The sequence below is a fragment of the Hylaeus anthracinus genome, unplaced genomic scaffold, assembly GCF_026225885.1.
Source record: "Hylaeus anthracinus isolate JK02 unplaced genomic scaffold, UHH_iyHylAnth1.0_haploid 11989, whole genome shotgun sequence".
Classification (NCBI taxonomy): Eukaryota; Metazoa; Arthropoda; class Insecta; order Hymenoptera; family Colletidae; genus Hylaeus; species Hylaeus anthracinus.
The window spans coordinates 14,706,592-14,732,826 of record NW_026534337.1 but is presented as its reverse complement, the minus strand read 5'-3'; the positions used below and the strand labels follow the sequence as shown (position 1 = coordinate 14,732,826).

The window sequence follows — 26,235 nt, the reverse complement described above, 5'->3', positions numbered from 1 at the left end:
AAAGACGTTTGAGAAACCTTTCTGATCCGACAGCCTCGTAACGAGCCTAACCGACAACTGCTCGAGGCTTGTTACCCAACCGACGACATCGTTGACCCGCGTTAATAGAACGAATCCTAATGTCTCCGCGATTTAGGGAGCCAATTAGCAACGTCCCGACGACGGACGCACAATGGATGCAAATGCGCGCCACGGGCGAGAAAAAGGCAGCGGCGAACGGAGAAAGGGAACGAAATACGAGTGCAACCGCGGTAATTAACGGTTATAAAGGCCGGCTCTCAATAAACAGGCACGAGTCAGCGACCAACGACACGATCTCGGCTAGGCACGAACTGACCTTTTTCTTGCTTCACTTTCGAAAATATTAACCGAGACGAGGACAGTCGTGGCGCATTGTCACGCTGCCTGCGTCCCGATTCTTGTCTGGTGAAGATTTATTTGATTACGCGAGCCAACATATTTCCAGGTTTTCACCTCCTATGATCACTCGCGAATAAAATACGATCCTGGGAATCTAGTAGTCATGGAATATTTCTCCTCGGCATCGATACGCGAAAATCGAATGCAATCGCTCCATTAATTAGGTACAAGATAATGAATTATACAAATCAACAGAAAAGGTAGGCATAGATTAATATTGAATTTTATCACACGTGCAACGACAGCGTCAGCTTCACAATCAAGGTAAAAATTGCAACGACATTGAGCGAGAAGATGCAAAGTTCAACCAGGTCGTTCGTTCTGATTATCCAGCTAACAGTTCCTTTCCCCCAAGATTATTTCCAGAAACGTGACTGCACGGTAATAACCCTCTCGTTCCTGGGGTTAGCTAATTAACCATAATCTCGTCGCGAGTTTGTGCCGCGGATTATGCAGGCCGGACAGCACGCTGAGAGAAACGCTCGGTTGTTTCCCGATTCCTCCATTTGCATAGTTTAATTACGGAACTCGCCTCCCGGGCGTCCGTCGTCTACGAGCAACGTCGAAACGTAACTTTTCTTGGGAAATTTTCCAACTTTCCCTCGGTAGTGTACCGTTCGTTGGAAGACTTGTTACGAAACGAAAGCAAAAGGGTTGGAAAGTTCGAGGTCTTGGCTGACTTTTGCAGAATTTCGGTCCTTGGGTCGTTCAGGGCTGCTTCCTACCTCAAGTTTCGTTGGATTTTGATTGCATCAATCGATGATTTACAAGAGATTGCTTCTTAATCGCGAAAACAATGGGGTAAAAGAAACGCGGCGAGCGGGACGGTCAAATGTTGCGTCATACGGAGCTGGCTCGAGGGACAGATTACGACAGATTGCGCGAGAGGAAGGAAGCGATCAAAAAGCTAGGGTGGCAACCTTACTCGTTAGCTTTCTAATTACAAACCGGTCGTGACTTCTCCGTTAACCGAGCAATTACGCGTACGATAGGACCTTTCATCTGCCTGAGTAACGCTGTCTCAAAGATTTATCATGGGAACACGCGAAACTGGATGCGTGAGTCTTCGATCTCGTTTCCACGCTTCGCGAAATCGTGACAGCGATCTAAAGGCTACGTCCAGTTTCGAATACGGGAGGCTACACGTACGTGCATTGACTGGTCATTTCAAGTTCACGTATCCAGTTTGATATTACTCAGCTTGGTTCCATGTATCGTATCAGTGACAGGAAATGTTCTAACGGGAGGTTTCCATTCCATCCATTCGCACAGGTTGTAAGAACGCGTGGAACTTGGTTTCACGGTGAAACACTTTTGTTTCACAGATGAATCGAAGACGAATTCAATGTTTATACGAGATAGGCGCCTGTAACCTTGATTGAAAGTAGTTCGAAACACAGGTGAACAATCGATATCCTGCGCGTTTAAGTGGCCCGACTATAAGAATAAATTTACAATCAATGGCGACCCCGGTAAAAGACATATCGAGGACTTTCCTGGAGAACAAGGGCCCTGCGAGGGGTCAGCCTACCGACGACCTCGATCTTTCCTACGTTATGGCTATGCAATTGTTATTACGTGTCCATGAACGAGCACGAGGCATCGCGGCCGACACCGAGGCGCTCGTGAACACGCCCGATCGATTTACCAGGCATTGCTTCGTGCTAGATAACGTCTCGTGAACTTATGCAGTGCGGCATGCTCCATTTTCAACGAGTCACTTCGAAACGATCCTTTTTCACGGGAGTAACGTGTCGAATCGAGGGTCCCCGCAGAAAATACCTTTATGAAGCTTACTGCATATCGTCGCTTGACCACTCACAGCGAGAGACTGTGAACTTGAGGAACGGAGAAGTATACGAAACCTCGTTTTAGATTAATGTTCATTGTGGAAGGAAACAGAGCCAGTAACCAGTTCTTACAAACGACAAAAATAACAGCTCGTGAGAAAGAAAAACCAATGGAGATCCGGGATACCGGGTACACTTACGTTTGACACACAAATAACCACGTTTTCCGTGCTGTTTTCAGTCAACAGAATCGTGCAAACACACCCAGGAGCGAGATTAGAACGAGACTTTCTACAAACACTCGGGGGAGGGCTTAGGGGAACGCCGCCTTCAGGGCTGGAAAAGAATGCCGGTGTTTAGGAATTTTTTTCAACGACAAGGGATATCTAATATAAATATTTCAAACGTGTATTCAAAGTACAAACTCTGCACAATGTTTCTGCAAACTTTCAGAGAAAAAAAAATGAAACCATTACACGAACTGTACGGTTGGTATTAAAGTCGGTTTTATAAACAGCAGAGCTCGCATAGCGTGTCGCAGTTTTTGAAAGATTGCCTATCTTGTTAAACGCTAAAACCAATCGAGCGTATAATCTTCTACCTACTTGGAACATTCTATTTTCAATTTATTACGTTTTGTACGAGTACCAACGTAAAAACCAAAGCCAAAGGATATATAAATACAATAGGAATAAAAAGAAGTAGGGGTAGTAGTCTAGTTAGCTGTTCAATGATGCACGTTCAATCTTGGATAACGCGCGACAAATTCGATTATATTTGTCGTCTGTTACTCGAACAGAATTTTGTCTGTCTCTGGGCAGAACTGGCTCGACGTGCATGCGTCGACGGCGACGCGATCCTCGAAGAAGTAATGTAAGCAGCTTAATCCCAGAATAGGCTGAAACACGCTAAACTTATCCAATAGTGACCCTATTGAAGCGTGGAATCGTATGAATGTAGAAATCTATTGGATACGCAACGCCACGCGTACAATGAAACAGTGCATTGTGGGCGGACACGCGGGGATATCTGCATGAAAACCTTGTAAAGTCTGTTCTCAAAGAGCCGTGGCCGGGACACGTGGGCAACTGGATATCTGCTACGTGATAAAGATTTCACCATAGATCGCGGCAGGCGCGACGGGGAACGGTAGCCGCGGCGAGTCACGATTCGTGAATGAAATCCTCGAGGAACTCTTTTTCTGAGCAGACCAGGGCTCATTCCAGTCGAGCGAGCAGATCGTTGGGATATGGAAATCGACGTTTACGAACCACGAGGTTCTAATATAAATTTGACTTCGATGTTAAACGATTCCAAGATCCCCGAAAACTCGTACGAATACTTTCGCGTAGTCAGCGAATGCATCACGACTTGGAACGCCTAAAATAATCATGACAACACGGTGACAAAATTCAGACTACGCGTTTGCCAGACGAGAAACGCATTCGCAAAAGGTCGCACTTGTGCTTTATAAACTTCTGGTTTATTATGGTAAAGAGCAACTCGCTCGGTCGACACACCTCCGAAAAAAGGTCTGCTTGTGAATTAGTGATTGAGTGAATTGTGTGGAAAGTCTGTTAAAGGTCTAGTAAAACCGGGAAACCATAAGACTGTTGGGCACAGGGGGGCAACAGCTAATACACCCGCTCGCGTAAATGGAAAACGACTGCTTTGGGTAGATGATGTCCTTTCTAAACGTAAACTTTTATGTTTCCTTTGAAGATGACAAGAATGAAACGCATTGATCAAGTGAGTTGTACTCGCTATGACATTCGAACTTTCGGACATGTATATTCAAACTTTCCCCTCTCATGTTCCTTAAATGACTATTGTTTTCCGATTCAATAAAATGTAACGATGCATCTTATTAATGAGTAAGTAAAATGGAGGCATAAAAGAGCCACGATTACAATTTGTCAGTATTCAAAATTTGTCACAGAATTTACTCCGTTTTTAAAACGGCAATAAGTCTTGGTTGCAGTTAGTGTATCGACTTTCGTAACCCATAGAAGGAAAGCACTGTCGTTAACAATAAAAACTGTTCGATATCGGAACGTATCGAAAACAGTACCAGTGATCATGAAAGGGTTAAAAATAACCGAGGACCGCGGCTACCGTGAAGAAAGGCGTCTTCAGACGACGGACGTGACGTCACTCCCGTGCCAAATACTTGCGTCGGCTCAGTAACGGAAGTCGTTATTTTTACCGCGCGTTTTTTCCGCCGCGCGGACCTCACTCGCGAGGATTCACACTGGCACGACGACGTTACCACGAGGACACCAGCGCGAATCAATGAGTCGCGTTCCTTCACGTGCCTTCGAGAACAGTCTCGTTTATCGACCTGTGTAGTCGTTCCTAGATGTATTGTTTTTTGCGGAATGTACGTGATTAAAATTGGAACAAAGAGTCGCGGAGAAGACGCCCGAGAACTGCGCTCGGGTGGGCGCAGTGCAGAAAGTTCAGAGATGAACCAAGTTCTACTCGACAATGGAACGAATATCATGAGCGAACATGTTTAATTTTATTCGTTATCTAGCAATGAATCAAATTTCGTCTATTCCTGAAAATTTCTAGTGTCGGTTTCATCGTCATCTCGCAGGTGATAATTAAGTCGCGTTGCTGCAAGGTAGCAGAAATACATTTTCAGGAACACGAGTCATCGAAACCGCAAACTCGAGTATGCATTCGAACGTCTCGAGGCTCGTCGACTCCAAGGTACGTCTTCATCCAATTACGCCTGATGCAACCGGCCACGTCCGATGTAATTGACCACGGGAGGATACCCAGAAAGAAGTATGTCAATTAAACGTCTCGATGACACGCGTCACATTGTTGTGAACGTCCTGGCGTTCCTTTCGCATTTGGTCGCCAGTCATCGTTGACGGCTGGCGAGAATCATCGGGTGACAAATTGATCGATACACTTTGTCTGGTTAGTTCTCGATGAATTGTCGAGGAGAAACGTGTCACGTCGACGAATACTCATGAAGATCATAGTCGACGATTTACGATCGAGAAGGCGCTGGGCAACAATGCTCGACTGTTCCTGCGTCAGTCATCGAACGCTGACTCAGAGAGTGACTGTGCACCAGAGTGCAGGCATTCCCGGTTCGATGCATGTATGACAGTTGTTATTCTTTTCGATCCCCCAGACAGAGCCACCGAAAGTGCCCCAGATGTTTCGCGGACTTAAAACGGGACCCATGCTTTACGACGTCCGGTGCACAGACGATTTCATCCTAACGCACTCGACGGAGGTGAGCTTAGAGCTTCAAGGTGGATACAATTTTGGAGCAGAATGAAATTCTTTGGTCTCGATGCTTCCATCGAATAGAATTGGAGTTTTATAAAACCAGGTGAAGAATGGCCAATTGACATTTGCAAGATAAAGAATAACAATAATTTTGGAATCGAAAAGACAGCGATTCCCTTCTGGATGACAAACTTTGCATAAAAAAGGACAATTGTCCCGGTAAAACGTTGAAAATATTCCGGGAAATTTGCATTTCTATAGATTTACCGAATGGAATGAAAGAAAATTCAGAATTCCGAATAATCCCGTTGCGCCTTCAGAGCGGCCTCAAAGCGACTGTTGTACCAGGCGAATCCATGAATGACAAACAGCGACGATTATCATTTGTGCAGTGGCGAACTATTTTGGTGTCGCGGGTGTCCATGTGAGTTGACACGAAGCAACATTAACGAGAAGAGCAAAGTTCGTCGACGACACGAAAAAGAAAAGGAAACCTCCGATGACACTTCGTCCCGTTGCGTCACAAGTGGAATTAAATCGAATAAGCAATTAGGACGAGCGATGCGATTAACTAAACGTTTTCTGGCGTAGCGTGTGGGGCTTCGTCCGCCGCAAGATCGAATCAAGTCGCATTAAGTTTTTAGCTCACAAACAATCTGTTCATCCGAACGTCTCCCTCGTCGGGGCATGTTCCTCTACAGCCGATCGATAGAACGCCGCTAATTCCGACTTGGTGTGCTCTAACGGGACAACGTTTTCAAAGTTCCATCGACTTATGGTCTTATCGACTGTATCTAAGCTCCTGGAGCAGCTGGTCGGCGAGACTGTACAGTCATCGATCTTATCCTACGTTCGCGACTTTGACTAAATAGAGGAACAGTTGCGACAAGTGTACCAGCGTGACAGCCGAAGCACGACGAACCCCTTGGAAACAGAGTTGGGCAGAGACTATTTTTTTATCAACCGCGAACCAGAATATTTTTACCAAATATTTTACCAGCCTCCACAGAATCCTTAAAGTAGCTCCTTCTAGGAAGACGTCAGACTAATATATCAAATACAAACCGAGGATGGCTATATATTTAGAAACTCTACTCGAACAATCGTAAGCCTCATTATTCACGAATCGTCGATCGGTTGTCACAATCGTAGATACAATTTTGCCCAACGTTGGCTCGAAAGGCGTTAAAGCTGGCAAACGGAAACGTTCGGAAAGCGACGTGCAAAATAGAACGATCGACCCGAGATACTCTCTAGGTCAGCGTCTTACGTGGCAACTGGACGATTAAAAAACGAAAGCACCGAGAATATACACAGCGTGCGATCGTTGAGACGATCCTGGTCAAGTTCAGTCACGATCGCGACGTCGAGAAGAAAGTGGCCGCACAGCGTAGAGAAGCCGGAAAGCGCTGGTGAAAAAGCCCCTCGGACAATGCGGCTTGCCGAGTTGATAGAAGCGTCCGAGAAAGCGTGGACGTGCAAAAAGGAAGAGCGTTTTACCTCGAACGATGGTGGTGACAGGCCAATCGGAAGCATCGAGCCTCTTACAACACCACATATCGCGATGAACGTCGTGAAAAGGAAAAAACGAGAGCTGAATTTTCGAGAAACGAGGCGTGGAGGCGACCGTGTCGCGGCTTGTGCGTGGAAGCACACACGATCGGTCCGACGTTTCGCTCGCAAGGGGGAGCGCAGTGAACTTGGCGTCGCGACGAACCACGGCGCCGGCAAATGGCGTCTGTGGTCGATAAACACATCGGTGGGGTGGTTGTCTACGTTTACACGGATCCGACTCCTTTTTTCATTTATTTTTTCTCAGCGTTCCCATGATACGAACATTGGAAAACCGAACAGAAACGTGTAAATTAATATGTCCACGATTGTTCAAACAGTGGAACATTCGGCTGAAGTCTTCTTCTTAATCTAGAGAGAGTTCTTATGGGAACAGGAAGAATGGTGTTGACCAAGGATGGCTCGACTCCGAAACGAAAACGAGGATCTTGAGGCCCATACCTGGTACTCTTTATCCTCGGTTACGTTCCTCAACGTCACGCCTGTCGCCATCTTTGTGACGTCAACAAGATCATGCTCAGTCGTAGGGGATCGATTCTCTTCCATACCTTCGGGAAGCTTCCTATTGTTTCCACTCGTTTCGCGGCTACTTAACGCGTTTAATTCGATGGCGATTCGTATTTAGTGTGTTCTTCGAACTTCTATCCAAACCCTGACTCCAAAAAGAAGGCTTACAAATCATTTATTTAATCCAGTTTCTCGCTGGGAGATACAAAATACCGATTATTTTAGTCTCACCCACTCAAGGAATCGGCAGCAGACACACCGATGAGTCAAGTCAGTCTTAACGCGTTAATGTACCTATCACGACTCACGATAACGCGAACGCTTGGAAAGTTCAACTCCGTTCGAGGTCGTTCTATCGCAATTTCACGGCTTTCTATCCCATGCCCGAGAAATTCTAGGTACGCGCGTAAATCCCCGAGGAAGGCAGAATCGCGCGAGCTTAGTCGACGTTAACCTCGGCGCGAACCTTGCTTTCAAAGCTAATCTGCGCGCACGCAGGAGTCCTCGCAAGTACGCCCGAAGACCTCTTTGCGCGGTGCTACCGCAATCGATCGATCGATTTATGGATCCGACCTCGCGATGTCGAGATTGATCCTCCTTCGACGACTACGGCGAATACGTCGAGTAATTTGTGCGAGGTCACACTCTCATCCCACGAGGTTCTTAGTTCGTTAGCGAGTACTTTGATAAAGAGCACAGGAAAATGACAATATTTTAATGAACAAGTGTTCAACCGAATTCCTTCCGTTTCGATGATCACTCGGACTTGTTTTAAATAACGTGGCGTTACGCAGACGATACCAACGGAAGAAATAAACGTTGAGCAAAAAGGTAGGACGAGTAGGACTAGATCCCGGCCGAGGAGAGACGTACCATAAGGACAGCGAGATGTGAAACGCCATAAAAGCACGTGGACGCGATACCGACTGCTCCGGACAGGAATAAGACGAGGTGAACGCACCCGCGTCCTTTCAAAGTCCTTTTATATATCCGATCTACTCTCTTCTACCGTGTACCATTACTCTCGATTCCCTCGGTTATCGATTACTCGGGTTACGAAGGCGACGCGTATTATTTTTACTGTATTCGTGCCTCGTAACCTGTGCCTCGAGCCCGATCGTCGGCATAAAATGCAATCTGTTCTGTACGTTGCTTAAAACGAACAAGTTCTCGAGCTTCGTTACCATTACGAAAATCTAATCAACTGGTACCCAACAAAAGCGGAGTAATATTACGACAGGTATCACAAATGAATCAGCTACCGCGATTTCTTCTCGAATTACAAAATAGACGAAGAGTGGAATCCAGATTATTATATTATCGTTCCGACTTCTCGTCGTGGTAAAATTTATCGATAATTGGGACGTTTGGGACAAACTTTATCCAGGTAATTTCGAGCTGCTCGAGCGTTCCGAGTATTTGGACAGCTTCGCGGTAAGCGTATGGGAGCTGCTGGATGCAGACTCTGGTCGTCGGATCGCGGCACGGCTGGATTAAACGAGCAAATTACGGGTTTGCAGTGGACCGGGGGCCTCGCACGAAGAAAATAAAGAAAGCAGAAGCCTCGGTATCCCGGTGGATTCCACGGGTACGCGGACGTGGTCCAAGGTCCGGCTAATTTATTGCGCCCGCTGGACCTGGACGTAATTATCCCCATGCCAAAATCCTCGTACGCGTGTTCCCTTCTGCTTCGAGCCGCGTCGATATCTTCGAGAAGCGATTCGCGAACCTTCGATACTCATCAATCCCATAAATACGACAGGATGTTCGGGTTGCTTCTCGCTTAGGATTAATCTGATGTAGCTCGAAGGACAGGTTTCAGCAGATTTTAAAACCGTTCAAATCCGATCGTGTTTGGTATAATTTTCACCTTAAAGGAGTCTTGTAATGGTAGAATAAGAAACGCATAAATGTTACTTCCTTCGATGCTAACGAGACCGCGAATACTATGTTAATATACGTAGAGAACGTTTGCACTGCATAGACTTTCTAGATCTTTTATGCAAAAAAAGAAAAAAATTAATTTACTTGAGCAGTCGTGGTTTAGGTGGTCGATAAGATAATCGAGAAACGGATCGCGTACTTGCTCCAAGGGATGTGCTGCTCCGCGGAGACTGCTAGTACAGGAATTCTAAGAATACTTCAACCAGGTCGATGGAAAAAGCTGATGGAAGACGACTAATTGAGTTAAGAGGCCTGGCGCGTCAATTGCGGTGCTCGTGTTTCCATTTTCATGGTGGCTCGGAAAAAGGGGCCAGCGAAGAAGACAGAAATTCCGCGAGGTCGTGGAAGTCGTGAGAAGCTTAACGATAGCGGAATCGGAGTCGGGCAAAATTCTCGCGAAGATAATAGATACGGAATTGTTGAACTCTTGTTTGGTTGAAAGTACAATCTGAATTATACACGGAGACTTTTTCACGTATACGGAGTCTCTATTCGTTATCTATTCGGATAAAATTCTACCTATCTTCTAGTAGACAAAATAAACAAAAATGAAAGCCCTTATCAATGATGCAGCTAATCGCAAAGATGCCTCGTGACTCCGATAAGAGAACCATTCGGTTCCTGACGTAATCTTATCCACGCTGCAGGTTCGCCGTTACGAAAGCCAGCTATCTAACAAAATTCCGGGAGGATCGTTCACCGGTGGCTAAATATACCGGGCGTTGCATAGTTCCGTCGTGGAATTCTGTCGTTCCTCGCGCGAGATCTACAACAAAGTCCAGTCGCGTACGTCCGTGTCCCTGTTTCTGCGGTATCTCGTTTGCAAAACGGTCGACAAGCGCGAAAACACGCGGAACTCGCGGATGAAGAACGCGACACGCGCTACGTAATATATTTAAACGCGCACGCGCTGTGCAATATATTCGTACGCCGCGGGGCTGATAATATCTTGCCGTAAAACTCTTCGAGTACGTACTTCGGATCGTCGTAATTCCATTTGAGCCGTGACCCATAGAGGTGGCACAAGGATCAGGTAAAATGTAATTGGAGGACAGGTGTCCACCATTGATCGATATTCTTGAAAACGACTTCGGTCGTCGACACATGCCCATCGGTTACATTATAATAACGATTCAAAAAAAAAAAAAATACGAGGGAACAAATTGACGGGAAATAAAACATTCGACGCTATTCGTGAGAGCCTTGATGGACAATGTGAGCCGCGTGTCGATCGTGGGTCAAATCGACAAAGAACGCGGGGCTTCGCCGTAGAAGTCGTTCGACGAGGTTGTTATCGTTCGTAAATCGTCATTACTGTTACAACGCGTTACAAGCTGACTACCAACCAACCGCTGCGTTTTTCCGATCCTGGGGCTCGGTGTCGCGATAAAGCCTTGCTTGGATCACGGTCGTTTACCAACATGATTTATTCTATGCCTCGGGATCTCGTCTTATTTCGCGGCGATAGGGATCCAATTCGAGCCCTTCACGGGTGCTGAACGATCGAGATGATCGATCAATAAACAACGCCGTCGAAAACACTGTTATTAGCTCGAATAAATTCCCGATTTTCGTTCGATTTCGGTCACGTTGTTCTCTCAAATGCACGCGTGATTTGCATACCGTTTTAAGAGCGAGCCTGTCGTAAAGAATGTTATCACGTGGAGTAAAAAACGCGGGATAACGACATCAACCTATTTTTTTTTAAAAATCAACGCTGATCTAGGAAATGTCATTGGAAGAGACAAAAACTGGGATGATGTAATGTTTACGGACACGGATGTTTGGAATTGAGAAGTCAGTCATGGATTAAACAGGTACGTTACACCGGTGTCAGAGTGCAGAGAGGAATAAAAGGTAAGCGTAAACTTGGGAGGATAAAAAGATTAATTTGATCGCGGCTCGCCCGCTGGGGTAATCCAAGACGCAGGCCGCTTCTAAGACAGGCTCATTATATTATTAACGTTAGAGGACGATTACTTCGAAGAGTCGGGTTGAAGAAACAGCTAAGTTTCTTGCGTGTGCACCTTGAAAGCGCCAAGCCGCGTTTCAGGGTAACACGCTCCGCAACGGAATTACACTCGCGACGCCGCCAGCCAGTCGAGGAACGAATGTCGAGGGAGACCCCGATGGAAAAGCAACACGACTCGCCGGCTGTTCGCTATTTTCGCTCTTGGGCTTTCCAGAACCTGACCCCGCGACTACATTCCTTTCGACAAGACGCTCCGTCGATGGCCAAAAGCTTGCAAAGCGTTCCTCAACGGTACGAAGACAGTGACTATCGCGACGTTACGTGATACCGGTCAAAAATGAATCGATGGAGATATCGTTAGTCAAGGCTGACTGAATCGTGCATCAGACTTCGTATGCTCCTAACAGATGTCACTGTCTCGATTATACCGAAGCTACAGTATTAATGTATGTAATATATACGAATGTTTATGTATTACATGCAACATATACAAATGTACACGTATTACAAATGTAAAAATGTTGTTAGTATATCATATATTCTCGAGATTTGCATCGTGTCGAATGCATATTAATACGTCGCGATTGGACAACGTCAGCAAAGAAATTTCTGAATGTAATTCGGTAAACGAGAAGTCGAAGAATTCGAATAGAAACCATGTGGCCGACTATACTGGGTTCCATCGATAAAGCCACCTGGTACGTCAATAAAATAAACCGAGCTATTCCGAGCACGATGCTCTAGCAACAATGAAAGAGAAATGGAGCATAGGATGCTGATGAACGATGGAGCAGAGAGCTTAATTTCGTTGTGTGCCCATTCGATCGTTTCCTTCGATTTCGTCGTAGGAACTGGAAGCCTCGAGGTTCCTTTGACGCTACAAAAATTCAAATCCGAATGGATTATGACGAGCAAGTTCAGGGTGAAAGAAAACATCGACAGTCGACGAACTGAAGCGCCGAGGACTCCTTGGTAATTTCGATAACCGCAGTTATTCAAGAGTAATCGTCGTTTGCGCGACGACTGGTATGATCGCATCTCGTCGTTGGAAAATTTAGCGAACGAACGCCTCCGTTAAGCAACCGATGAAAGGAACCCGCAGCCTCCAACAGACTGGAGTTTGTTACGATCGGAAACGTCCTCGATTCGCGGAATCTCGTTTATTCTAGCGCGATTCTCCGACGTCTCGAGCCCAATGGCTGAAGTATCACGGCTTCGACCAGTTCATTATGAAACCAGAGCTATATTTAATCGTCACGCTACGTACGCTTGTAATTGCCAACCATTCGATTCATTTAGTAAGCCCATTAATCGACCCCTTTCGTTGGTCGAAATATCTTATATTTCGCGTTCGCAAACAATGGAATGAAAAACTGGAGCAGTGGAACATCGACGGACGCAACCTCGATACTCGCACGCGAACCTCGATCGTTGCATTGGGTTGATCGCTTAGAAAGAAAATACGAGCAAAGAAATCCGTTTCTACACGTGAATTTTACTATCGAATCTTTCGCTATTTCACGAAGAATAAACTGTTGTTTAAAATCTATCTCTCAAGGAAGACCGAAGTTACCGAATAAAATTTGATATGCAGAGCAAACAAGTTTCCCCGTTTAATTGAATAGAAGGCATATTTAAGTCATCGCTGATACAGTGGGTAATGGTTATATAGTTTTATGATGGTCGTTATTACGGAGTTCGATGGTATCGCGCAAGTGGGTGTTTTCGTTGAATTGCTTACCCCGATAATTGCACAATCTCCATACTTGCGGGAATTCTCCTTTTGGGCGAAAATAATCGCCGCTCGATATCGTTCCGTCTGTACGACCTGCGAACGATTTTTCGCGAGACCGGTAACGGTAACGAACCGAGGTGAAAGTACAAAGACAAACAACGACGGCTAAATCGTTCGTAATCTCGAAGAATAGCTTTAACGTCCGACAGTGATCTAGTGGCCGACGCGTGCAACCGGTTTTGATCGCGGACGGGAAAACATTGTTCGGGGCGATAGAAAAAAAAAAAAAGAACATTGGCCGACGATAAATTCTATACGTGGCCCCCGGGGAACATGCATTCGTGCGACCCTCGTTCGAGCACGAATACGCGTGAACGGTCCAAGGGACAAAACTCGAAGAGGCCTCCGTGCTTTATGACAGTCTACTTCCTTAAAATAGAGCAGAAACCAAACTCTCGCGAGCAAACCGTTACGAATGAACGGGAACACAACGTATTATTCGAGTCCTCCACTTTGGGAAACGTTGATCTAATCGTTGAAAGGTGACGGTTCGATCTATCCCCCACGAAAAAACACTACGCTTTCTCCGCACACTGATATATCGACGCATGGCCTAATGCCGCGTTTCATAATCCTTTAATGCTACCCGATAACGGCGATAATCATTTATTATTCAAAGAGATACGGTTTGAAAAGGTCGCGTGCGAATCGGCCGCTTGTTACCTGTCGAATCGCAAATTCCACGGGGTTTGATACCGATTCCCCGCTACTCGCGAATGCCAAACGGTCATTATTATTGGATTTTCTTTTCTCGGAACGTTTCAACGCTCCCTTATCGGCAACTGACATCTTCCGTGAACGTGTTAGAATCGTAGAAGCAGCAAATATACGCGTAACCGTATATCTTCTGAGTAACGAACTATCAGGAATCTGTACGCTTCGATATTAAATACTCCAAGCTTGTGTCGCGTTGATGTGAAACTTGAAAAAATGAATCGTCGACGACACCGTATTGGGATAGCGGAATTGAATCGCTGCAAACTGCCATCGCCTCTAAATAACGCCGTGGTAGTCGCGCCAGTGCCCACAGAGGCTGGTTTGTCCAAGCAAGTTTCTTGCCCGGAGCATGATTATCTTGAGCTACCTCCCGTAAAAGAATTCTTCTCGACTAAACGTGGCGTTGAAATTTTCTCAAGTTCACACGCGGATACTACCTGTATCTCGTTGAGTTATTGCACGACGGACCTTCCTCTTTGCGACACGCGATACGACATAATTCAATATTCATTTCCACGCTAACTCGCATCCCGTGGATCCAGCTGGGACACGAGTTCTACCGCGAATGAATTGCTCTTTGCTAGTTCCTCGCAAACAAGGATTCAAAGGTGATAATTCGGTTCGACGAGCGACATGAAATATTAGGGGAAAAAAAGGAAAGGACGAGACCGAGATGTTTACCGCGGCGAGTAGAACAAGCGGAAGCTGACGTAACGTAAATTAACGCTGGTGGAAGATTAATGTTAGCCGATTCCGTTTTAATGGGAACGCCTTGGGCCGTTAAACAAATGAAACGTTTAACGCGCAAGTCCTTGATCGTTCGAGGAAACAATTCGCACTCGATGCAATTGTCTGGTTTCGCGACAATTTAAGTGTCTCGAGCCTGTGGTCGTCTGCTCTTGGTTCGTTTCGAAGCTGTATTAAAATCGTGGCGATGTAAGCTGACTCGCTTAGCGGTACGTAACGGAGAAGATTTAAGAGCATATTTTAGATTGAACAGGTAGAATTTTGATGTACTACTCGAACGTAACACGATCCTCCATGGAAGAATGCATTATCGATGACTACTGGGAACTCGAGACCTTTGTTACAAGTACTTCTCGAGCCACGTAAGGACAAGGCACCACCGTGACGGATACGTCAGGTGGTACACGAGGGACACCGATCGAGTGGCTCGGGAATCGTGACAAAGAGATCAGCATCGAGGAAGGAAAACCAAACGGTGCAGAATAAACTCAGTCTCGTACCGAGAACAGCTTAATCCCTCTGTTACATTCAAATTAAAACGAAACGGAGCACGCGATAACGCAGCAATCGTAGAACTAACATATCGCAATGATAAAAGTATCCAAACAATTTAAAATTACTTGCAAGACGAGCGAAGACGACGAATTCGAAGATCAAAATTAAACATAGCAGTTGTAGATCGTTGTCACGTTGACATAGGAGTCGAGAGATCGCGGCGTGTATATTCACGAAACGTAAAAGGAAATTTAACGAGTCCCTGCAGAGGGAAACAACATGGCGAAAACGTGGTTCGTCCATCCGGTCCGACGACCTAGACCGAGTGGCGAGACGACGGGTTACGAGAGGCCTTCACCTCGACCTTGAAGAGCACCGACCGTCCTAGCAAAGGCGAACCGGACGGACAGACGGAGAGCCTTTACCTGCTACGGCTCTGTTCGACTCGCCACGTAAGTATAATGCACGATTTCCGCGGTTATGTAAGTCGTGGCATTTTATCGCGTACACGTCATCGTCGCGAACGGAGGTCCCATCATTGTCTTCTACTCCTGTTGTTCGCTGCGATTCTCCTGTGCGCCAGTTTTTGCGTAACTCTGACACTCCTGTTACGAGTTCTCGCGGAGCTAATTGTTACGGAATTATGCCACCTTCGGATAGGTTGCATCCGTGAATCTTTTGGGTCAGTACCATACGTCGAATGGAAATAAATTTTGTTTGGACGAATGAAGCGTGAAATAACCTCCCGAAGAATAATTTGTATACGCTGGGGGTCTTTTCTCAGATCGGTAAAGAACAATGTATTTCTTAAAGTTCATATCTCGACGAATCTTACACGCTACTCGTGTAGCGAACATTACAAAATGATCGTTTTCTCGCAAAGTATACCCCAATGAAGATAGATCCTTAAGTCATTACGCAACTCTGGGAGCGCGACTAGAGTCGTACTTTTTACGCGTTCGTAGCCCCATCATGGGCAACCGATGAGAGTTTCCAATTAACCGTAATACACCCGTGCTCCCTTTAAAAGCAATTGTCGGCAATTACACGGTAAGTTACAGGAATTAACCGACTACATGCCGATAAAGCAACGCTTCATCGTCCGTCATTGATTGAATTGTTACGACCAGGGAGAACCTTTTGTAATTTTGGCTCTAGGGCGGGTCGTTTCAAGTTCCTGTAATTATCAATTACTCAGGACGCGACACGATGCAATAAAGGCGATGTAAAACATTCGATCGCGAGCATGAAATGCGCCCGGAGTCTAGTAATGGTCTTCAAGCACCCGTTCTTCCAGTGAAAGATGATTCTTCCGCAACGGTTAAAACGTTTTTCGACCGTCCGAATGTAGCACGAAACTGGCAATATGTGCATTCGTACCTAATGATAGCATCAAAGCAGAACCATGTGGAACTAATTACAGAAACGAGGCAGTAAATTATTCACCAATTGAAAAGTACCGTAAGATAGCAACAATTTCTAGTATTGGAAAAGCCACGGTTATCAAGGTTAGAAATTTCTTCGAAAATCTGCCAAGTATTCTCACCATTAGAGAATAAGGAATTACGTCGGTGGCCCGAGGCAGAAGCACTTGAGAGGAAGACTTGTGTTTTCAGTTTATATAGAAATGCAAAGTTGTACTGGTCAGAGACGTATAAATATTTCTTCCTGTTTATGCAATTGTAAAAATTTCATTATTTCCCTGTTTGGTCCTCGGGTTCCTCCGAATTCCCTGACGGGTGATTCTACTGTATTGGCTCCCGAGTCGCACTTGCCTGGCCGGATTCCATGTTCAGGGTCGCCGAGAGCGTTAACGCGTTTCAACAACTCCATTTGACTTCCCGACCTTCACCTTTCCGACGTTGACCAGTCACCGAAAACGGCAATCTCCGAGTACGAGCACGACTCCTTTTCGCGGTGATTTCGCTTATCTCGAGAGCCTAACCGAACCATGGATTCCACGGTTTTGCTGGAGTCTCGACGCTACACCGAGTCAAGAACTAACGATACACGCTTCTCCGATAAGTTATCAAGCGACCGTATGCTGCCCGAGACGAGAGATGGTATGTATTTCCAATCATCGCGGGCAGAGATAGCCGATGAGTCACGATCAGAAATCACGAAAGTTGGAGCGTAATTATCGTCGGTTACGAAAGTTCGCGGTAACGTCTGCAGCCTCGCGATAACGGAAACTGCGTTCCGACATGCAACGGTTGCTCGATTATGTCATCGATCGTTGTTCTTCGGCTGCATTCGAGACGAATCACCGATAAGGCGCGTGCTTTTACGATTTCCGCTACCAACAAGAGCGGACATCGAAATGGAGTCGGTAGCAGAGAATCTTTTTGTTTTTGAGATTATGGAAAGATGACCCAGTTCAAGAGATAATATATTCGAGATCGCGGGGTTTCTCCTACTTCTTTAAGCGATCTACAACGTCGTCGATGCACAAAGCTCCGCGTAACGCCGAAGACCACCCGTAAACTGGACGGGCGAGTCGAAAGGGAACTGAACGCTGTTGAGTAATTAACGCTTGGATCGTTAGCCAATTACTGCTAGTAATTGAAATTACTTTGAATCACATAACAAGCTTTATATATGTCTTATATATGTCTTATGTATGTCTTAAATATGTCTCTTGGTGCGCAATAATTCGTGAGTTTTCCGATAGTAGTTCCAAACGACTCCAGAGTTATCTTAGGGTTAAACGAAGACAAGGACGGAGACGATCGTAATAAAAAGCCATAGGTCAGTGGTGCATCACGTAAATTAGCATATCGCTCATTGACGTCGGACTACATAGATTGAAGGATCCTGTCGACGGCGGAGGTAGTCACACCCAGCTGGCTAAAGTGACGTTAAGTAGGCCTTTGCATTTAACATCGTTGGCCTCCACGCGTCGCAGCGTTGGTCGGTTGGATAACTTGCTCGTTCCGGGCGTTCTACGAAGGTTTACGTCTGTCAGGTTTATGTAATCGGGTAATGGAACGTGGGCGAGGTCGTCCATCCTGCCTTTCCTCGCGTCTTTCAGCGAGCCAAGACCTCTGGAGTGCCCTATCGATGAATGTCTGTCTGATGGATTCGTTCCAACCGTCCCGTGGAAAATGCTTGCGATCAACAGTGATGATCGAGCGTTTAGATCAGGTCCTGGCAAACTATGGCCTGGTAGGGAACTACTATCCTATGGCTCGCGAGGTAAAAATGATGCTTAAGCAAATAATTCGTTCGATAACCATAGAGTATAATACTAATCTACTGTATGATACATTATGCATCGTCCTTCTCAAGCAAAGTGTAGACACGAATACATAACTCACATTATCGATATAGAAAAGAGCTGTTGACTTTAGATGAACTGAACTCCGAACCTACCATTTGAATATTCATGAACCAAAGCATTACGATTATTACGACTATTCAGGAATTTAAAAGAGATTCTTTAACTTAAAATTAGCCCGAGTATATATTAGAATTTAGATCCAAGACTGATGCTAAATCGTGAACAATATTTTGTCATGCATTACGTCTAATCCCTAGTATCGCGGTCAGGACCTTTATAACGACGTTGGCAAGCCTCTTCGCGCGGAACTCCCACAATCGCGTTCCAAATTGCAATTTAATTGCATTCGATCGTGCAACGTTCCTAAATAAGTAATGTCGCGAGGCACAATGGAGCGAAGGTGAACAACCTGGACGAACGGCTGCCGATCTCCCGTTGAAACGTTCTCAAAGGTTTCCTCGTTTGTCAGCGTTTGATCCGCGACGAGGATTGCGCAACAGTCCAACGAGGAGAAAGCCCCCGAGGCGATGTGCCACGTGGGTGGTTTCGCGAAGTCCTGATCGACGTCAGAAAATGGGTCGCCTCGTTGTTCAGAACGAGAGTTTTAACTGCGGCACTTGCTGATTATCGGACCGGCCACTCGCGAATTCGTTGGAACTGGTTCTGCGATTTAGCATGCCTAAACAACATCGTCCGCTATCGACTGTTCGCATTCAACGAGACTTAAAGTGCTGCAAATTACGAGTCCTGTCTCCGATCTAACACGTGACAACTGACTGATTATCGAACACGAGAAAAAACCTGGACCGGTAGCTTGCCACAGAGTTGGCACTCGCAGGAAAGAATGAAAGCAGTCGTATTCGTGATATACACGTATCATAGGTCAGCATCTGACTCATTAATAACGACATATACACGTTGCACTTCTGAAAGTTATACCTTTGTAAACTGATAAAAAGACTGTTCGTTTAGAATTTGAACAAAAACAGAAATTCAATCGATTATGCATATGTTAATCGATGCAAATGTTCTTAAAAAAAAACTTCATAGCACGAACGTGTCCGTCAACAAGGACACCGTCTAATAATCGTCACTAATTGGACGAAGAGTTATTGATATTATAATCGATGCACGTTTAATCGGTGATCTTGAAATGCAACGTAACAAGCGAATTACAGCAAACGCGTCAATGGACTCGTTATCGTTTGCTTTCGAGGTATTCATTAGTTCTTGACCTGGCAAGAATTATTGCAACCTATCGTTAATGAAACTGTAATCGCGAACGAGGCAGCAATGTCTGTGATAACGTGTTCGGTAAACTACGCTTAAATACAAAATATTTTTCGCTATCAAAGTTCGCCGTAAACGACGGTATAACGATGCATTTCTACCTAGAAAAGACTTTGTAAAATTAAAGATACACGAGGAAACTGACGTTAGATAAGAGCTATTTAACATGCGACCTTAGCAGAGTAACACCAAGACTATGAAACGAAATTACAGTCCAATGTTAGCCCAGGGAAAAAGCACGAAAGCCATTCTGGCGCGAGTTTGCCAAGCAATTAAAAGGAATCTAACGGGGTTCCTTATCGTTAGCTAGTGTGCGAGTCGGAAAATTATTCGGACACGCTTAAGGAAGCTCATCGTTTCCGTGGAAGCCTAATATCTCTTTGCCACGAAATCGAAAAATTCCATCGACGATCGAGCCTCACTTTTTGTTTCCATTTTTCCTCGAAGAACCGTTTTCTTCTCGTTCACGCGCTCGTGATCGCGCGAACGTCACGGTAAATCATGAACCGTCCCAAATGGAAATAATTAAACGCGTCTAACTCGCGGATGCTAATGAGCGGACGAAACGGCTTGCTGCGCGGGGTAATACCATTCCGTAGCCGTGCAACTTGCTTTAACAAGGTCGTTTTCCATGCGATTATTACGCATTCTTACGGTTTCGTGCGAAAGTCGCTGCGAAAATGAACGATTCCCGGGAAATAAAATCGAGTAAGCTATTTCGTATCCTGGTTCAATTGTTTGCAGCGTTTCTCAGGTTTTTATTCGATGATAAATAATTTGAAATATTTCGACTTGAACGTACGCAAAAATATCGAGGAAAACACGGTTCCAGTTTAGCTCAGTTTTGTTTTACAACGCAAACAGCTACAAAAGAACGCGAACGTTCCGTAAACGTATCACCAGACGAAAAGTGTACCACGGCTGGAGAAGTATGAGAAACGCTGGTCTAATAGTTCTAATTTGCGAGTGAATTACCATCGTAGCCATTGAATCGGATAAATTGATTGGAATACCGTTTTCCCTCGCGATTATTGGTAATTCGGTAATACTCGTTTCCCATAACTCACAATCACTCCCAGTCTACAGTCGATCGGTGGAGACCGAACGCAATTTCGCCGTGTTTAGACGCCGACGATCGACATACGGCATTATAAACACACGATACGATTAATCCGGTCGAATATAATCGCGCGGAATTATTGGCCGAGATAACAGGTTTCGCAGTACCGTTTTCCATGGCACGGATTCTGTGATCGTCGATACGAACGCACACCTTCGGTTGACCCACCTATCGTGAGAAACTATCCCGAGACTCGAGCCTTCTCTTTCAATCCGTACGCACTGTCACACGTCTATTGATCCCGTCTGTATCCTACGACCTCGAGAAACCGCAGAGCGATGCTTGGAAATCGCGTTCGTTAACCCCTCGCGCTCTTATCGGTTATTAATCTGGCTATCCTGGTCCGCGCGGAATTAATTTCCGTGAAACGTCCCCGGAGGTGAGGAAACTTTTGATTAACTAATAACAGATGATAAATTACCAATTTTCCGTTACTCTATACTTGTATCCAGATGAGGATTTTGCCCAGAATTCTAAACGATGTTTGGTAACGTACTCCACGAATTGCTATCAACATAAAATGGTTGGAAATCTATTCCCGACCTGTTAGAATGTCTTATAAAAACTAAGCAACAAATCCAATGATGTATCGTTCATGTTCGGTGTAACACGGAACCCAATGAGGAAAACGAGTAGCATACGGGTCCAATTCCGGTAACCAAGAAGAGACGCAGGCTAACGAAGGATTAGCACGTCCGGGGGCTGTTCTTATCGTTCGAATCATCGGTAGGTGGTTGCTAGAATCCTGCATGCATACGAGTCAAGATCACTTAGCTCGGATCGCCGCGATAATTACATTAGTTTTCTTCGCGCAGCATGGCTTCACGTATAAACAAACGTAAAAACAAACGTAAAAACAACCGGGCTGGGACGAAGGTTTAATTAGCAAAGTACGCCAATCGCATCGCGCGTTGCGGAACATAATGGAAGCAGTAACCAATACAGATAACCATAACTTACTAAACTTACCGCCCGCAGAGATATCTGACTTAGGCTCGAAAACACACGCGTACTATCGTGAAATTGCTGCTTACCTGAAATTGATAAGAAACATGGAGTTATTACAGATACCAACAGTCAAAACAAAGCGTAACGAGGAAGTATAAAGATAAGGTAAGCGATGGAAAACTTCCGACTGAAACGACGCGGTTTCGACGAAAGTTCTTTCGCGACATGGTTCGCTTAAAAAAAAATTGTATGTCGAATGCATCGGATAATAAAAAGATCAACGTCATACATAAGCGAGCGAGAGCGGAAGATGATGGATTAACGAGAGCGATCATAAAATTACAAATTCCAATGCAGCGTAACGCAGATCTAAGGAAACCTGTTTCGTGTCATGGAAAGTGCAAAACTCAAAGTCCTCGTATTTACTTCTAAAATCACGAAACATCTAATTATCCCACTTTGTTCGGTAAAACGAGTTTCACTAGGCTCGAAGTCCGCGTGCTTGATGCTTGAGCATCATCCCGGATGATCGCACCTGATAAGACCTAATCACACCTATCGCTAATCCTAGAAAGCTACGACCCGCCCAAATGGGACGTGAGAAAACACAATTACGAATTAATAACGCCACGCCGAGGAACTTTCTATCGTGTTACGTATTATTGATAGGAGCCTAACCGATAACCCTAACCCAAAGGAACGGCGAAAACCGTTCAAATAACAAGCGTGACCGGTATCCCCGTGCGAAAATCTTTTCGAATCGAAATTCTACCGATGGTATCAACGCCATTTTTCGATGTAACACCATTGTATTGGAGTTGTACGTGCAAGTACGCGTTTCGCGCTTGGAAACCAGCGGAATGAACGCGTCTCACGTAAAATTTTTCATACCGTAAAAAAACTTGCGAATTGTACGTAAGAAAAAAAAAAATGTCGTACATTCGAGCGCGTTTCGTGTCGGTCGCGTTCGATGTCACGGATCACGCGAAGTCGACGTTCGTGCGCGAGATGACGCAACGTAAAAAAATACACAGGCAAATGAGCGGGCGTACGCGCAGCGAATTAGCCAGCTCCTAACGAGAGAGGCGCAGCAATTTGTTGCGCGTTCCACGCAAATAGCTGTGCGAATAGGTCAACCGCGTAACGCGATTCGACGACCCGCCACGCAACGGGATGCCGGGAGGTTGCGCTTCGGAAAAATGATTTATTATCAAAAACTCGTCGAAGGCCGGCCGTTCCCGCGCTCAGAATTTCCCTCGTTTGTTCCCTGCGTCTCGGCATAGCGTTCACAAGAGAAACGCTGGTTGGGCAATTGTAATTAAACCGTGGATCAAACGCGCACCAATCGCGAGTCCCGCGAACCATTTGGACGGACGGTGTTCACGGATAAATAACGCGAATGGAATTTCGTTGCGTCGACTCGCGTTCCAACTGGTCTACCGGGTGTTGTCGAATGCTGGGACGAACCACTGACCACGTGTACTTAATTTGGAGTCTGTGGATAGGTAGCTTAACTGTACGAGTCTTTGGTACGAATATTTCGTGCATAACAGTGGAATGAATTGACTTGCACAAGAGTTGCTTATCGGTATCAACGCCTGCAAGGTCTTGAACCCCTTTCGAAAACCTTGTAGAACCGGAAATTTCATTTTGCCGGTGTCGTCTCTCCGAGAATAGCGAAATTCGCGGCACGAGAGTGCGGTAATAATTGCATAACGCACCCGGTAGCCTTTCTCGGTCGCTCCGACTCGTTCCAATGGTAAAAACTCGTTTAATACGGCTCGCACGATCCACGGATACACGTTTCTAATATTCAATTATACGCTGCCGCGGCTGGTGATTACGACTCGGAACGCGCGTACTGTACGCTCGCGAGCCACAAGGTATACCGGATAATAATCGACCTGCCAAGCATCACCTGCGTCGCGCCGCGCCGACAATCGTTTCTGCGTTTCGGCTTGTTGCCAGTTATGCAAATCTAATTAACGCCTGGATCGAGTGACGCGCGGCTCGGACCAATCGCCGGAGCCATGGAATAACCGATTAACGCGACCACTTGTAACCGTCAATCGAGCCGGAAACCAATGATCGAGAGCATCGATCACGATCGAAGCGGTCGTCTAACCGATCCCTGGTTGAACGGAAAAGACCGTGGCGCAATTATTCGGGGCTTGTTAATTGCCTCACCGCGACTCGGGGAGACAGAGAGCGATAGCGTGTCGTAACCGCGGCTACGGTGCAATTTCGAGGGAAAGACAACCGTTTAAATCGACCTTTCACCTGGCCGCCGCTAACTCGAGACACTGTTAACACTTCACCCGTCAATCCATTTCGATACGAATGCGTGACAAGAACTAAGAAATATGCGCGATTATTCGTGAAATTTGATCCTTTTCACGATTGTATAGGTGTGTTCATTTTTGTTGCTCGAGGTATCGACGTGGCGAGTAAAAAGCTAATTAGCAGAGATTTCGTTAGTGGGGAGTGGGCGAATATTATAGAAAGGCGAGTCTAGGACGGGAGATTTAGGAGGCGAATTACAGTGAACGTTTCAAAGCATCAAGGTGTTTCGACACTGCAGTTTGTGATCTCGCGAAATCTACGGCCGACACGGACGGCTCGCTCAAAAGGAAAAGGCAGCTGCACTTTTCTGGCCCGTGCTGAAAAGCGCGGAGAACAATGCCTCGTGAATTGCCGCGCGACAATGCGCGCACAGAGAATAGAGGCTCCTTCCTTGTTAACCGTGTTACGTGTACTTTCCAGCGTTCCCGTGCGACACTTATCAAATTTTACGTACCCCGAGATAGAGGTACCCCTAACGGTGACAGTTTGAGAGCAAATATTTGTCCTTTCCCTCGGACCCTATTCCACGAACGCACGTCGAGCCCGGATGCGAAGCTTTGGGACACGTGAGCGCCCAACGGGACGCTATAAATTAGGCTCTGCTTTCAAATCTAAACGCAAAACGTTGGCGTAAACCTCTTTGACCGAATTTGCACCGAGCTACTAAGTAACATGCTCCGTCTAAGACGGAAAGTAAGCGCCAGTTGCGTTGCAACGAAAAGCTGCTAGAACAATAGTTGGTAAGTAAATACGAGAGCGCGTGCGTTCGACGCAAATGTCTCCCGCTTAGCAAACGACGCACAAGGGAACAAGGGTGGCAGAGCAAACGTCTGCGTACCCGTTTTTAATACGTGCAATACGGTTTCTGTTATTGACCTAGGCCATGGTTTACGAGCGTGCGTTGCATGCGTCACTCATCGACCGGGGCACGTGCGACGCCTTCGAACAATCAACCAGCTGGATTAAGAGTCATCCGCGAGAGGCGTCGCCACGACCACGAATCGGGGCAACGAGCCAGACCCGTGATTCACTTATCTCGCCAGACAACCTGCGAGCGACACTTGGTTAATACCTCTGACTAATACATTTTATGAAAAAAATAGAAAATCCGAAATACGTGTCAACTCATTTTACGCCGACAAAACCTGATTATATGTTACTTCAGGTGGATCGTTGAGTCTGTCAAACATTTGACTGCTTTTTCTTGGTAATCTTAGAATTATACAGTGTTGCAGTGACCTTAAACACGTGACGGCAAAGACACGACGAAACCGTGGCGGTATCGGTAGGTTCGCGAGGCTATTACCATCGGCATTCCTTCCACAGAATTTCGCGTCAAATGCACTCGGCGCATTTGCAACCTGTCGTGAAAGCTGCGGAAGCGATACACACGCTTCTCGACGGCGAAGGAAATCGCCTTCGCCTCGCCTTAAAAAGCACGATAACATCAAGGAGACAACCGCGTACAACCGTTCGGGCCTTTGTCCGACGCGAAAGCAGTTTCTTAATGCGAGATAGCGAATTTCGTCGTGAAATCGATCAGCCGGTGAAACCTCTGTACCTGGAAACGATTCGTGATCGTAACAACGCCGCTGGACTCGCGATATCCGTGTTATCGAAAGAAGTTGTCAACTTTGAGCGGAAAACGTGTAACAGTATTTTTGGAGTCGAGAAGAAGTTTCGAATAACGACCTCGAAAGAGAAACAACTTCGTATTCGGAATAAAATTTTGGTTCTGTGCAATTTAACGGGATAATCCGGCGGACCGGTTGATCGTCGCGAAATTGCAGATTCTCTTGTGGTCTTGTCGTAAATAACGGCGACCCTGCCTCGTGAATCAGAGTGTCCCGTTTGGTTCGGGAACGTTTAACTTGGCTGTTGTAATTTTATCGCGACCGAATTCGAGGAAACGATCCACCGTTTTGACGTAGTCGTGTCTAAACCAGGTTTCACGACCTCAACAATTTTCCTCGAAAGCGAGAGAGCGCGGAGACAAAAGAGTTGCGAAAACTAGAGGACGATCGATACCACTTTGCAGAGTTA

The 26,235-nt window shown here is 45.9% G+C and overlaps 1 protein-coding gene across 20 annotated transcripts in view; it reads right to left on the bottom strand.

Annotated features, from left to right (window-relative positions):
- The window catches only part of LOC128887465 (MAP7 domain-containing protein 1), a 322,710-nt gene that overhangs the window by 128,745 nt on the left and 167,730 nt on the right, over positions 1-26,235 (bottom strand). For 6 of the 20 annotated variants that reach the window (XM_054143370.1, XM_054143375.1, XM_054143384.1 and 3 more), the window contains exon 1: positions 6,963-7,035. The exons of 12 other annotated variants lie outside the window; for them this stretch is intronic. In XM_054143370.1, coding sequence (XP_053999345.1) covers positions 6,963-7,020 — 58 coding nt within the window. In that variant the 5' untranslated portion in view covers positions 7,021-7,035. Of the gene's footprint in view, positions 1-6,962; positions 7,036-16,986; positions 17,060-26,235 lie in introns of those variants that run through there. 2 more of the 20 variants (XM_054143380.1, XM_054143396.1) reach the window with 1 other exon arrangement.